General features: G+C 29.9%; 1 protein-coding gene and 1 long non-coding RNA gene across 2 annotated transcripts in view; both read right to left on the bottom strand.

Moving 5' to 3' along the window:
* Window positions 1-13,227, bottom strand: part of LOC143232259 (cytochrome P450 6g1-like) — a 44,510-nt gene that overhangs the window by 1,159 nt on the left and 30,124 nt on the right. Inside the window, exons 8-11 of the mRNA XM_076467432.1 lie at window positions 3,543-3,634; window positions 2,719-2,803; window positions 2,451-2,503; window positions 1,101-1,314 (exon numbers count right to left, since the gene is read on the bottom strand). Coding sequence (XP_076323547.1) covers window positions 1,101-1,314; window positions 2,451-2,503; window positions 2,719-2,803; window positions 3,543-3,634 — 444 coding nt within the window. The remainder of the gene's footprint in view (window positions 1-1,100; window positions 1,315-2,450; window positions 2,504-2,718; window positions 2,804-3,542; window positions 3,635-13,227) is intronic.
* On the bottom strand, window positions 4,636-12,850 carry LOC143244622 (uncharacterized). Its single transcript, XR_013025246.1, has 3 exons — window positions 12,708-12,850; window positions 12,109-12,226; window positions 4,636-5,262 (listed from the first exon to the last, which is right to left on the bottom strand). It is a non-coding gene; the product is annotated as an uncharacterized LOC143244622 (long non-coding RNA).

Below are 13,227 nucleotides of genomic sequence, written 5' to 3'. Positions count from 1 at the left end.
AAAAAACAAAAGATATTCTACGGCAGAATTCAGATAATTTGAAATCAAAGGTTTATAAGTGGATTATGCAAAATCAGTTGTAAATTATAAGAGGTTTAATGTAATGAAGTCAAAGTTAAGACATATTCATTTGGTTAAACGTTTATACTCGATGAATATCATCAAAAAAGTAATTATCTATGTCAAAATTCAAATAAAAACATTTTACTTTAAGACATGACCAGTTCTCAAATAAATATTATCCAAGAAGGTTATATCACCTTGACTTTTATCTCTATGGAGACGATGCTTAAAAGTAATTATCACTAAAGAGTATATTTACAAGTTTTAAAAGGAAACTTATATTTATTTGAACGTAAATTCCAATACGCTAAAAAACGAAGAATGTGTGTTCGTATTTCTGATAGGAAAGCCATAAAGGGCTATCTGCTCAGTTCACCAAGGGAAACCGAACCGCTGATTTTAGCGTTGTAAAACCGAAGACATACCTCTGTACTAGCGGGGCAAAAAATACATAAACATCAAAGAGTAGAAAAATTTGACAAGCATGCTACATACATGTGAATGTTTGTTTTTTGAATTTCACACAAAGCTACTCGAGAGCTATTTATGCTCGCCGTCCCTAGTTTAGTAGTGTAAGACTAGAGGGAAAGTAGCTAGTCAAAACTACCCACCGACAGCTATTGGGCTACTCTTTTACCAACGAACAATAGGATTCACTGTAAATGTAACATTACATTATAACGCCCCCACGGCTGTAAGGGCGAACATGTTTAGTGTGACGGGGATTCGAACTCGCGACCCTCATTTTACGAGTCGAGTGCCTTAACCACCTGGCCATGCCGGGGCCCCATTATCTGAAAACATCATTATTATTGTCTCAGAAGTCTAAATTTAAAATGAAAGCTGAGTTATAATGTTACAATGCACAAAATGTAATAAGTTGTTTTTAATGCCTGCTTCTATAATTGACACTTGTTAAAACAGTCAATATAGCATAACAAGAAGAAAATGTAAATTACCCTCATAAAGTTTATGTAAAATTAAAAAAAAAACATGCACTTTTTCAACAGTATCTTATTATATATACATATATATACGAAGGTGTGTGTTTGGTTGGACGTGATAAATATATATTCTGTTATTGTTACCTTTTCTGTTTTCTCACAAGGCATCAAATAGTACTTCTGAACTATTCTAGATATGGCCATCTTGGCTTCCAGCTGAGCGAATCTCATCCCAATGCAGTTTCTAGGTCCATGTCCAAATGGTTGCCAAGCAAGTGGATGGTGGTCGTGATTATCAACAGAAAACCTGAAATATATTTAAAGTTAAAATTTGGGGTAAAGTGTTGGTAAAGTTGTTAAAACAATAAAACTGTATAGACACTCGTATAAAGAATATATATATATATAAAGTTGCGTTCGCTCATTTTTAATTATTTTTCTTGTATTTTGAGCAAAATATTCGAAAGCTTACTGAATACTGAAATATTGTCTAACAGAAGTTTATAAGTTTCCTGTAATAATTTCGTAATTTCTGCACATTTTCAATTTTTATAACTTGAAATAATAAATATCATAACTTTGCATATTAATAAGCAGGAATTTTAAGTAAAATATTTCTACTTACTAGAAAACCATTAGAACTGGGAACCAGCATTTCGCAATTATTTAAGTAGAGTTAGTTAGCCATTTTTTAAAACGATTTCAATATTTTAATTTTCCTTCGTATCGCTATAGATACAAGTTATGGAAGAATGAACGAAATGTTTGTCAGCTGCACAAACAAGTTTATGGCAGTTTCTCGACCTTTCTCCAGTTTACTGTTGTCATGGTTATATTTTCGGTCGAAAGACATATTTTAACCCTTTCGAACGAATGCTACTTATAGAACAAAACCAGACAACATTTAAAAATGAAAATATTAAATACTGAAGTGAAGAAAACTGATTCAATGGAATGTTTAGAACAGCAAATGCCTCCAAAAATAAAAACAACCTCAACCGTAAAATGGTCACGAAAAAGGACCTTCCGACCAAAAGGGTTTTTCTATAAATATAAGCACATAATCTTTCAGTTTAATAAATTAAAGTATAATTGTTATAAACAAATAAAAGAAGTCGATCGAAGGTCGCAAACTTAATATAAAACTAAAATATTGTTCATCACGCGAATATCGAAGAAACAAGAACAGTGGTAATTATCTTCGGTAATAAACTTGTCAAGTGCCCTCATGTAAATGATGAGGTTGAATAATTAGCACTTACTATTCAAGTAATTTTACCCTATTAACGAGTGTGCACGTGTGTGTTTTTTTTTATAGCAAAGCCACATTGGGCCATCTGCTGAATCCATCGAACCCCCGATTTTAGCGTAGTAAATCTGTAGACTTACTGTTCTACCAGTGGTGGACTCCTATTAACGAGATTTTCATAGTTATAATCTTACACACCTAAAAGTGTGATTGCATTCAACGCCATTTCTACACTCGAATTTTGAACCTTTCAATAAAAACGCCATTAGGCTGGCAATTAGATATCTCGCATTATTGGAATGTTATTTTGTCTTTATTTTGCACTATTATACTGCGTTACCTATAACTTCAAGAAAAGAATATAGTGCGTTAATAGCTGTAAGGTAAAAAAAAACCAAGCAAATACAATGTATAAATATATTGTATTTACCTTTCTGGATCAAACGTTTCATGGTGTGGTTATTGAGCTGGGTTGTGATGAAGGTGGTAAACAGGAACCTGTACAGTTGTTCCTTTCATAATTTGAATGGATCCATATGTTATATGTCTATGTGTCAAACGATTAACAAATTTATTAATATAAAATAAACGAATTATTATAGCACAACCGTAATTCACAGACAAAAAACCGAAATCCCACTGAGATTCTAGCATGGTAACAGATACATTATTTGTTGTTTTACGTTATTATTTGCTCTATAATTCAGTCAAATTGACCATATTTTGATGAAACATATTTAGAATATTATTCCTTATTCTCCTGCCAACAATAATTCAAGTCCGTTGATAACAAACGACGTACGGACACATTCTTATTTTTTGATAGCTGAATATGTTCAAATTGAGAAACTTGTATGAGTTCTACTGAGTGACCTTCTAGTTCTTTTTGTATTGGTATAAACCCTACATTTGACCACCTTTGACTTATAGTCACATTGTCTACATTTATGCCACTATTTATCAAAGACTATAAAATATTGATACATTTCACTACACAACTACTTGGTCAAACTAACGAAGTTTATGACCCTTTGTGAACTTCTAGGTGTTTACAGTTTCAATTAATCCAATAAAGGAAAATGAAAGCAGAAAACACCATGTTTTATATAATTTAATGTGTTATGTATAATTTTACGTAAAATATCGCTTAGAAATACCTACTATTTTTCCTTTGTTTTCCATTTCGTTGGTATAAGACATTTTGATTTTATAGTATTTCTCTCGTATTTGTTGGCTACCAAAAATATTTTTATTTTTATGTTTACGTAAAAATATTCAAAAGTTACAGGAAAACTGGTGGATAAACCCGGAGACATTCGCTGAAAACCTGATCCAGATAACGGAGCTTATGGACATACAAGTAATCCAAGTTTCCTCTCTAAAATATTACATTTCTGTGAACGTTATTTTATTAAAAAAAATACACATCAATTCGATCTTATCGCATGAAATGAATAATCTAAGTTTAATGTACCCTTCATAGAAAAATGATTATTAGCTTTCTAAACTTAATACTTTACTCGAGATTTCTAGATTATATGAGTAAATTCATAATTTTTTTGAAAGTATTTTCTAAATTCTGTTTAAGGTAAGCACTCTTTACAACAGCTGAAACATTCAAAATGATATATTACCAACAAGCGAAAGTGGTGAACGATATTGTAAATTACGTACTTTTCAAACGAGCTCGTCTACCGCTTGTCTTAATTTTTCGTGGACTTTAGGGTGCTGAACCAGTAAATTTATGGTGTAACCAAGAGCAGAACTAGTTGTTTTTTAGCTGAAAGAAAAATATATGTTTGTTGTCCTTAAGCACAATGGGCAACCTGTTCTCGGCCCAGCATCAGTATCCACACTCGATTGAATAAACTCACCACAGAGGCACAGGGTAACTTTAATATGAAATGAGTTATACATAAACAAGAAACAGAAGAAAAAATTGAAGTTCAAAAGGAATATGAACTTTGTTATGCCCTAAAGTTAAAATTATAATAGTAATATATTAAGGGTAATATTATTACTTCTAAATACTTGTAACGGTTGAAATAATTATAAAATAATAGTATTATATTAAGTGCAATATTATTACTTCTAAGTATTTGTAACTGTGGAAGTAATTTTTAAAAAGTAGCAATGTATTAAGGGTAGTATTATTTTTAAATATTTGTAATAGTTGAAGTGATTTTAAAATAATAGTAATTTGTTAAGGGTAGTATTATTACTTAAGAATTTGTAATAGTTGAAGTAATTTTAAAATAATAATAATGTATTAAGGGTAACATTATTACTTTTAAAATTTTAGAACAGTTTAAGTAATTTTAAAATAATACTAATATATACATAGAGTAATATTATTTTTCTAGGTATTTCTTGCTGTTGAAGTAATTTTAAAATAACAGTAATATATTAAGGGTTATATTATTATTTCTAAGTATTTCTAACTGTTGAAGTAACTTAGTTAAGGTAATATATACATATTACAAGTTAATACAGAAGATTATTAGTGATGACGGAACTGTTAAACTAATCGCAATTAATATGTCATTACAACGAGCAATATATTGTAATTAATGACAAAATGACCATTAAAAGAACCACAGTTACCCTGCTACTAAAGCCAACATAGCGTTGAACAACACTACATTGTCAGATAGTCCACTCTTGGAAACTATAATGATACAAGAAATATATAATAAGTATTCAAATGAATTTATACTTTTATGAATTATGTTATTTATGATTATTATTTTACTTATATCTGCATATCAAAGTACATGTTACACGTATCAGGAGTTTGTTCTTGTCTTAACTTTAGTAAAGATTAATTTCACTGGTCACACCATTATATTAAATACCACTAAACTGTTCGATAACATGTGTTATTTCGTCAGGGTTTGATTTGTGTGTTTCTTGTACAGCGGTCAGTTGACTCCCTGTAGCCTTCGTAACGCTCACACTGATGTTTTGAAAATCCATCATAAACTGGAGAAGATCATTCCGTCGTTTCTAAATAAGAAAAATAAAATAATCCATTCTTACCGTTAGTAACACTCTAGTAGTTTAGGTATTACACATATGAGAAACTATAGTATTTTCTTTTATCTCATAATCTATTTTAATAACCTAAAGTTTTTCTTTGCCATTAACTTGTGATTCGCCGATAGTTAAAACATTCGTGGACAAAGAGCAATTTTCTAAGGTTTGAGTTACTTTTATTGAAACGAGTTTAAATAAGTATATCAGAGAATCTCATGAAAAAAACAGTCGAAATAAAGTTGTGGTGAAACGGGATGTATCAGAACCATGTGTGAAACTGAAGTGTTTTCATATTATGAGTTAATTCTTTGTTTGCGTGTAAGGTATATTTATTCAAGCTAAAAACAATAAATAAATGGTTTTCCAAAAATACATATATATTTATATATATATATAAATATATATATATTTTGTTTCATTCAAAAAATAATTAATGCTGATTTACATTAATTCCTCCAATACAAAAATCAATCCCATTTAAAGTAGTTAACGTAGTATATACGTTTATATGATTGGTAATAAAGTATACATAAAGCGACTCGAGTGATTGGTTAAATGATAGATTACAAAAAAGGAAACAAGAAAACACCGTTCAATGCCAATGAAAAAACAAATTAGCTGACTGTTTTGTTTGTTTTTTTTAATTTCGCGAAAAGCTACTCGAGGTCTATCTGCGCTAGCCCTCCCTAATTTAGCGGTGTACGACTAGAGGGAAGGGAGCTAGACATTCACCATCCACCACCAATCCCTGTGCTACTCTTTGATCAACGAATAGTGGGATTGACCGTCACATTATAACGCCCTCACGTCTAAAAGGGCGAGCATGTTTTGTGTGACGGGGATGCGAACCCGCGACCCTCAGATTACGAGTCGCAAGCCCTAATCCACCTGGCCATGTCGGGCCGATTGGCTGACTCATTATCATTTCTCCATGGTTCAGACGGGTATAAACGATGAGAAGATTCGAACTAGAGATTACGAGTCAATGTTTTAATCACTATATCTTAGCAGCGTAATAAATTCGTAAAAGGCTATATTAAACCTATTTCTAAAGTTTTGTTAATATAAGCGTTAATATAAGGGCTAGCTAGTTGATGTCAAAGTATATTTTAACACATGCCGCTGGATCAGCTGCTCTTGATTTCATAACTTGACGACAAACCTCCACAAGATCGAGAAATGGATAAGAACCTTTGTTCCAAAATTTAAACTGACGATATCTGAAATTTCTCGTGAACCAACCAAAAGCCGGAAATGATATTAAAACACAACAACAAAATTGTATTAAAGATACACGACAAAAACCACGTTGTTTGTGGTAAACTACGTAAAATAACATTTTATCTCATTAGTTTTATTTTTCAGATGCGTTTATAAAAATTAGATATAATTAGGACGTAAAATTGTATGATAATTATTAATGAACACTTGGAACGATAAATAGGTGGCATATTTTTCGCTTATTTCGATCTTTATAGGTCACAGTATCTGCTTTATTCATGTATAGTACTTTTTGTTGTGAATCAAAAGCAGTAGAAATAAAACCAGCAATTCAGACTGAATAAAAGATGGTGCTAGATGGGTGAAAAGGGAAGATGTCACTTTAGATGACGAAATCATATTTCCAAACGTTGTCATCTGTGTGCACGTCAATGGGAAGGTGAGACTCGGTCACCATTACAGGTGGTCATGCCGTCAAAAGTTTTAATTAGAACGCGTGTTGTTGGGGGGCACTTTGATAGAACTACAAAACAGACAGCCATTAATCTTATAATATATGTTTCATCATGCCGATAATTAATTAATTAAATCGTCCTCAAAAGAATGCTTCAAAGTAATTCATTAAATCAATTATATTTTCTTGCTCCGTAAAACACACTTAACTCTCATTCATTTATTATTAATTCAGAAGTCAATTTTAATTAATTTGTCGTAGAAAAAGGATTCTTAACTCTAATTCATCAGGTATTTAAATTCCATGTCCTATAAGAACAATAACTTGCTCAAGTGCTTAAAGATTTTCAGTGGTATTAGCATATGTCAATAGCAATATTTAATGTAACAATATCACAATTATCTGCATTTTACCACAAACCCTGAAAGATGCAATATCATGCAAAATTTAAAATTTAACTTTATTATACATTTTACATCGTCAAGGAAACGTTTATTATGCAATAACACTTTTATTGATTTACAACAAAGTATTTGTTTGTCCACAAACAAATGTCGTTTTTTAACCGCAAAGTTTAGAATTGTATAAACCACTGTTGTAAAACATGATTTAATCAAAGTAAGCACCATTTGCTTTAACACACTTTCGTCAATGTGTAACGATGCTGTTTATGCCCCTGCTGTATAAATCAGAGTTTCTATGGTCAATGAATTATCTGAAAGCTTCTACTAAAGCTGCCTTGTTTTAAAGTGTTTATTGTTCTAAAAGTTGTCAAAGTGCTAGAAAATTACGTTATATTAAATAATATTTATTCTTTTAATTATCAATCAAATGTTTTGCGTAGGCATGATATAGACATCAAGCCAAACACATCATATATTACACAATGTAACAAATTTTTATTTCTTATTGTTCCCGGACAGAAAGTTAAATATAATAAATGAATGACTTACTAATAACTACACCTACAATACCAGACGTTACATCATAAAACAGATAATATACAAATCTCTAGCTGTTGTTTTTGTTATAAGTTAGGTCTCTCATGGACAGTGGTAGGGACACTCGACTCGGATTCAAATCCCCATCACACCAAATATGCTCGTGCGTTCAGCAGGGGGGGTGTTACAATGTTACTGTCAATTCTACTATTCGGATGTGAAACGAAGTTTTTAAAGTTTTTGCTGACATGAATTATACAGTTCAGTGTTTATCATATGTGTATATATACACACAAAACATCTCTTACTATAAACACTATATAATATTAATAAGAATCTCTAAATAATATTTAGTTTTACAGATCATTAAATGTATTAAATCAGTCCATTAACAATTATCAATACACGATATATTTGGCAATGAGTTCTCCATATGTATACCACACTTTAATTGGTTCTATTAAAATTTAAGAGTCACCAAATATAGTTTTTGCGTAACATTTATATAATTATTTTATTATTTAGCATAGATCATGATATAATGTAGTTGAAAACTATCAGCATGTTTCATTCATAAATAATAAAACTAAACTTAAACGTATGAACTTTATAATATATTTATAAAAATGTTAAATAAAATAAAAGTTAATTATAGTACACTGTCGTTATTTGTGTACTTAACAATACATTTAAAATATATGATGCACTTTACAAAACTATAAATATGTAGGGATGCATTCAGTTCAGTACAATTTTTGTAATTTGTTAAACTGTACGTTTGTCAAATTTGCTTATCAATGATGAAACATTTTTCCAATCTGCCTACAAACTTATACAAAACGCTAACTGTGTATTCTTAATACTTGTTAGTGTAAAATTATTGCAAACTATGCGCAATATACAACAAATTGTCAGACTGTAACAGTCGGCTTAGAACAAATTTTCTAAATGAAAGATCGATTCTGCTCAAATAAGTGAGATTTTATTATTATTTTTAATTGTATAATGTTTAGAAAAATTATTGCAACATAATATATAAAAATTTATATCATTGACAAAAGCCAGTTTTGATCTACCAAACAGCATGGATAAGTTTATTTTATGACACTTTTTAAATCAAAAACAGGACAAAAGTTTTCTTTACGTAAGCACTTGTTACACTTGTAAGCACATGTTATAAGAATTACACACAGCGTTATTTGTTTCGTTGTTTATATTTAAACACAAAGCAAGAGAATGGGTATCTGTGCTCTGCTTACTACGAGTATTAAAACCTGTCTACAAATTTATTGTTGTGTACACAAAATATACTAATTACCTAAAATATCTCAGGGAACACCAGCCATTCTGTTAATTATACAAACACATACTCTTTCATGTTCATGTTATTTTCCTACTAATTCAGTTTTCCTACATTTAAAAATAATAACGGAATGACTTACTGGTAATTCATATATTTTCTAATAAAGTACCTGAAACACTAAAAATTAACTTACAAATGCGATTCGATCATGTGTTAAAAATGATCATATGGTCACTCATGTTATGAGCAAATGATAATGACATCAATCATTATCTAAATGACGTAATCAACGATTAGGAAGAATATACTGTCACAATATAGGAGAATCTCGAATATTATTCTTTCAACAATTAGTTCGCTAATACTCAAAATAGGAAAACTTACAATTTTTTATCGATTATTCATTTTAAATCATAACATATAAATAAATCACATAAAAATTTCAGCCATAATTCTATGTTATTGAAACCCATTAAATAAGAATAGAATGCTTGAAGAATAACATTTCAGTCACACTTTGACAGTTCTCTCTTCATCTGTGGTTGTCACGAGATCATTGACACAACAATTGAATGTAAGATTACCCCTTGTGTCTAATAACTGCTGTACATACTTGTTCTATCACATTATTAATCAATCAAAAAAATCTCCATAATACCAAAAAAACTTTACTTGTCAATTACCGTTGTAAAAATTTTTACTTGTCAATTAACATTGTGAAAAAACTTTAGTTGTCAATTACCATTGTAATTATTCTTCGACAATTTGAAAACAGTTTTATCTCGTAACATGGATTATCTTTCATTGACATCTTATCAAATGTATAAAAATCACCAAAGTTTTGTAATCTCCTTACTTGAAACAATTTTATCATAATGTAAAAAATGTGAAAATTATTTGTGAAAAGTTGGTAAAAGTGTTATTGTATAATAAACGTTTTAATGACGATGTACAATGTTGTATGAAGTAATTTTTTTAATATTCTATGATATTTTTACCTTTTTAGAGCGGTTCTAAATGAACAGACATCTATAGTGCATAGGGTAAAATATATATATTAACGACAATGTTGCACTGAATATAGTTTTGACTTCTTAGTATATCACTGAAAAATTTTAATCTGACTGAGAAAGATATAGTTCATTTAGGATATGAAAATTAATTAACTCATGAATTAGCTAAGCGTTCTTTTCTATGATGAATTACTTACAATTAATTTAATTAATGAAGAACTTAATAAATTAATTAATAAATGAATTAGTGTTAAGCATACTTTTTAGGACGAATTATTTTTTAACCATTTAATGAATTAGTATTAAGCATCCTTTCAAAATGCTTTAATTAACTAATTATCAACATGATGAGACATGTATTATATGAGTAATGGTCGCTTCTAAGACCGTCACAAACATCCTTCTATCTAATGACAACATTTGGATTCGTCATCTTTGACGACATCTTCCTTCCCTCGGTAGAGAGTACGTTTGAAGTGTCAGACCTAACACTGTTATTCAAATGTTGGAAATTTAAACAATTTCATACACACTTTCTCCACTGTAACAAATTTATTAAAACTATTATACACACCAAAATACCAAAACTATTATTTTGAATGTGGAAAATCAACGACTGTATTGAAGTACCGAAAATTACTTTGGCATGATGGATTAACTCGTGTTCCATTGGATTTTTCTGAACATATGCATCAATTCCTAAAGCACATTTAACCATAATATCCATAATCATGGCCTGGAATAGCTTATATACGTCTAGGTAATTTTCTTAACTAGAACATTCCTCAATATTTCTTAATAAGTCATTTATAGTTTCATCCATAGTTTGTGCCATCTAGTGAACAAAAATAGAAAGTTATATTTATAAATAAAATAATTTAAAATACTGCGCAATATGGTTATATGTTGTAAATAAATACACGTGAATGTACGTCTTATTTTTACCTGTGGGGTGAAGAATAAAGCATTAGACAACAAATTATGTATTTTCGTTAAATATCGAAGTGGGTGTTGGAATATTCTATTAGCAACATCAGTAAAATTTAAGTGAAAAATATATAATATAATTTAGTGTAAGACGGATTTATGAATCGTTAAAAAATATTAAAATAAATATTTAGAAAAATATATTTCATTCTATATATGCGTCAATATTTCTCTTTTTTTACAAATATATTGTTTCTAATCTTTGTGTTGTCGAAAGGATAAACAGAAAAATTCGCGTTTTTCATATGATTGTAAGGTCATCAACTGATTAAAAGTTTCTTTTGTAGAATAACGGTTGTAACCATTGTTACTCAAAAGAGTTGTTCTTTGTTGAAATTATAAACAAAGTTGTTTATGTGGCTTGTTAAACTGCTTGATATATTTTAAAATATGATCTGGATAACGAAATTAGAACAATATGACTTCCTTTGAAACAGCATTAACTTTTTCCAATTCCATTGTTGATTTTTAGTCATATCGAAGGACACACAACGGAATATCTGTGCTGTATACGCCAAGGGTATGAAAACATATAATTTAGTATTATAATCCTTGAAAATTACAGTTGAGCAATAGAGAGGATATTGTGGAGCAATGAATAGCGTCAAGAAACATGAATGGGGTTAATATTATGTTATACAACCCTTTTATTTTACAAAAGGGTGAAACTCGATTGCACATTGTGTGAATGGGCATTCTAATTCTGAACTCTGAAGGATAGTTAAAACGTGTTTATTAAACTGTGACAGGTGGTGTTTATCAAGGCATTTATCTGGAGGTAAATATGCACTTGAGCTAAGGACACACGAACTTCTGAAAAAAGAACTGTATTTTATAGTTGTTCTAAAGAAGACATCTGTGAATATTCACGAGTTGAATAAAGTAATTAATACTTACTGTTTTAAGTTTCAGGGTAGTAAAGGAAGGGGTATTGCACTTCTAACTCTCTTCCAGCGAGTTCCACGCAGGAAAATTAGGAAGTCGTTGATAGGTTCTCCGGGTTCTATTGGTAGATCTAATTCAAAAAAGACCCAAAAAACCCAGTGATAAAACACGATGCAAAAGTAATACCTTGAAGAAAACCACAATATTCAGTTATTTCACTACTGAGTACACTGTTCATTGTTTATATATACAACATATAACCAGTATCACTAATACTAAAATATTTAAGAACACGAGCTGGAACAAATAATATGTATACAAACTGTTACTCAAATAATTTTTTTCATCAGTTCTTAATATAACTGATCACAATTTGGTAAGATATTTCACAGAAAACACGATATAAATTATATTTTGTAATAAATTTGCCGTTGTTTTAAACTTGGTTTGTCAAAACTTCTTATTGTATGGTAATATTTAATGAAACAATGACAGGTTTCGATTGAAACAGAAACTTTGTGTAAAAGTTTTCAAAAAACGATATAACATTAATTAGATTTACATTTTAATAAACATTTAACGAAAGGTACATGGGTAGAAACAATCCTTACTGGTCGATCTGCAAAATCCATGAAATCCTTAATCTGAATTTCTTTTAACAGGTCGAGATCCATCACCACTAAAACTGGTCTCATTCCAAAGAAGTAGCTGGAATATGGAAATCAACATAAAATCTGTAGCTTGTTCTTTATAAGATAACATCTTTGTTTTAGGCCTAGTTGATTGAAGTAAAACTTGAAATACTGTGTACCGCATCCTATTCACATATATATATGCTAGAATTAACATATGAAAGTTGATGAGAATATATCATTACTTCTTTTCCTGTAACAATTTGTTAATATCAGATATGTACAACTGTAACTTGGTTTAATAATAAGCTGATCAGAAAGGATAACAATAAAATCGATAATTATATGATAAGTGTCATCTCTTTGAATATCAATATGCAGTGTTAGCTGGTTGCTGCTAAGTATTAAGGAATGACTTTAAGTGTCATTACTGATACAAAATATAATAAAAATCATGTTTCAAGTTGAAATATTTTGATAGCAATGGCTAACAAGGATA

This window comes from Tachypleus tridentatus, chromosome 1 (assembly GCF_004210375.1).
Source record: "Tachypleus tridentatus isolate NWPU-2018 chromosome 1, ASM421037v1, whole genome shotgun sequence".
Taxonomy (NCBI): domain Eukaryota; kingdom Metazoa; phylum Arthropoda; class Merostomata; order Xiphosura; family Limulidae; genus Tachypleus; species Tachypleus tridentatus.
The sequence above is the reverse complement of the archived record's forward strand: the minus strand, read 5'-3'. Positions and strand labels throughout refer to the sequence as shown.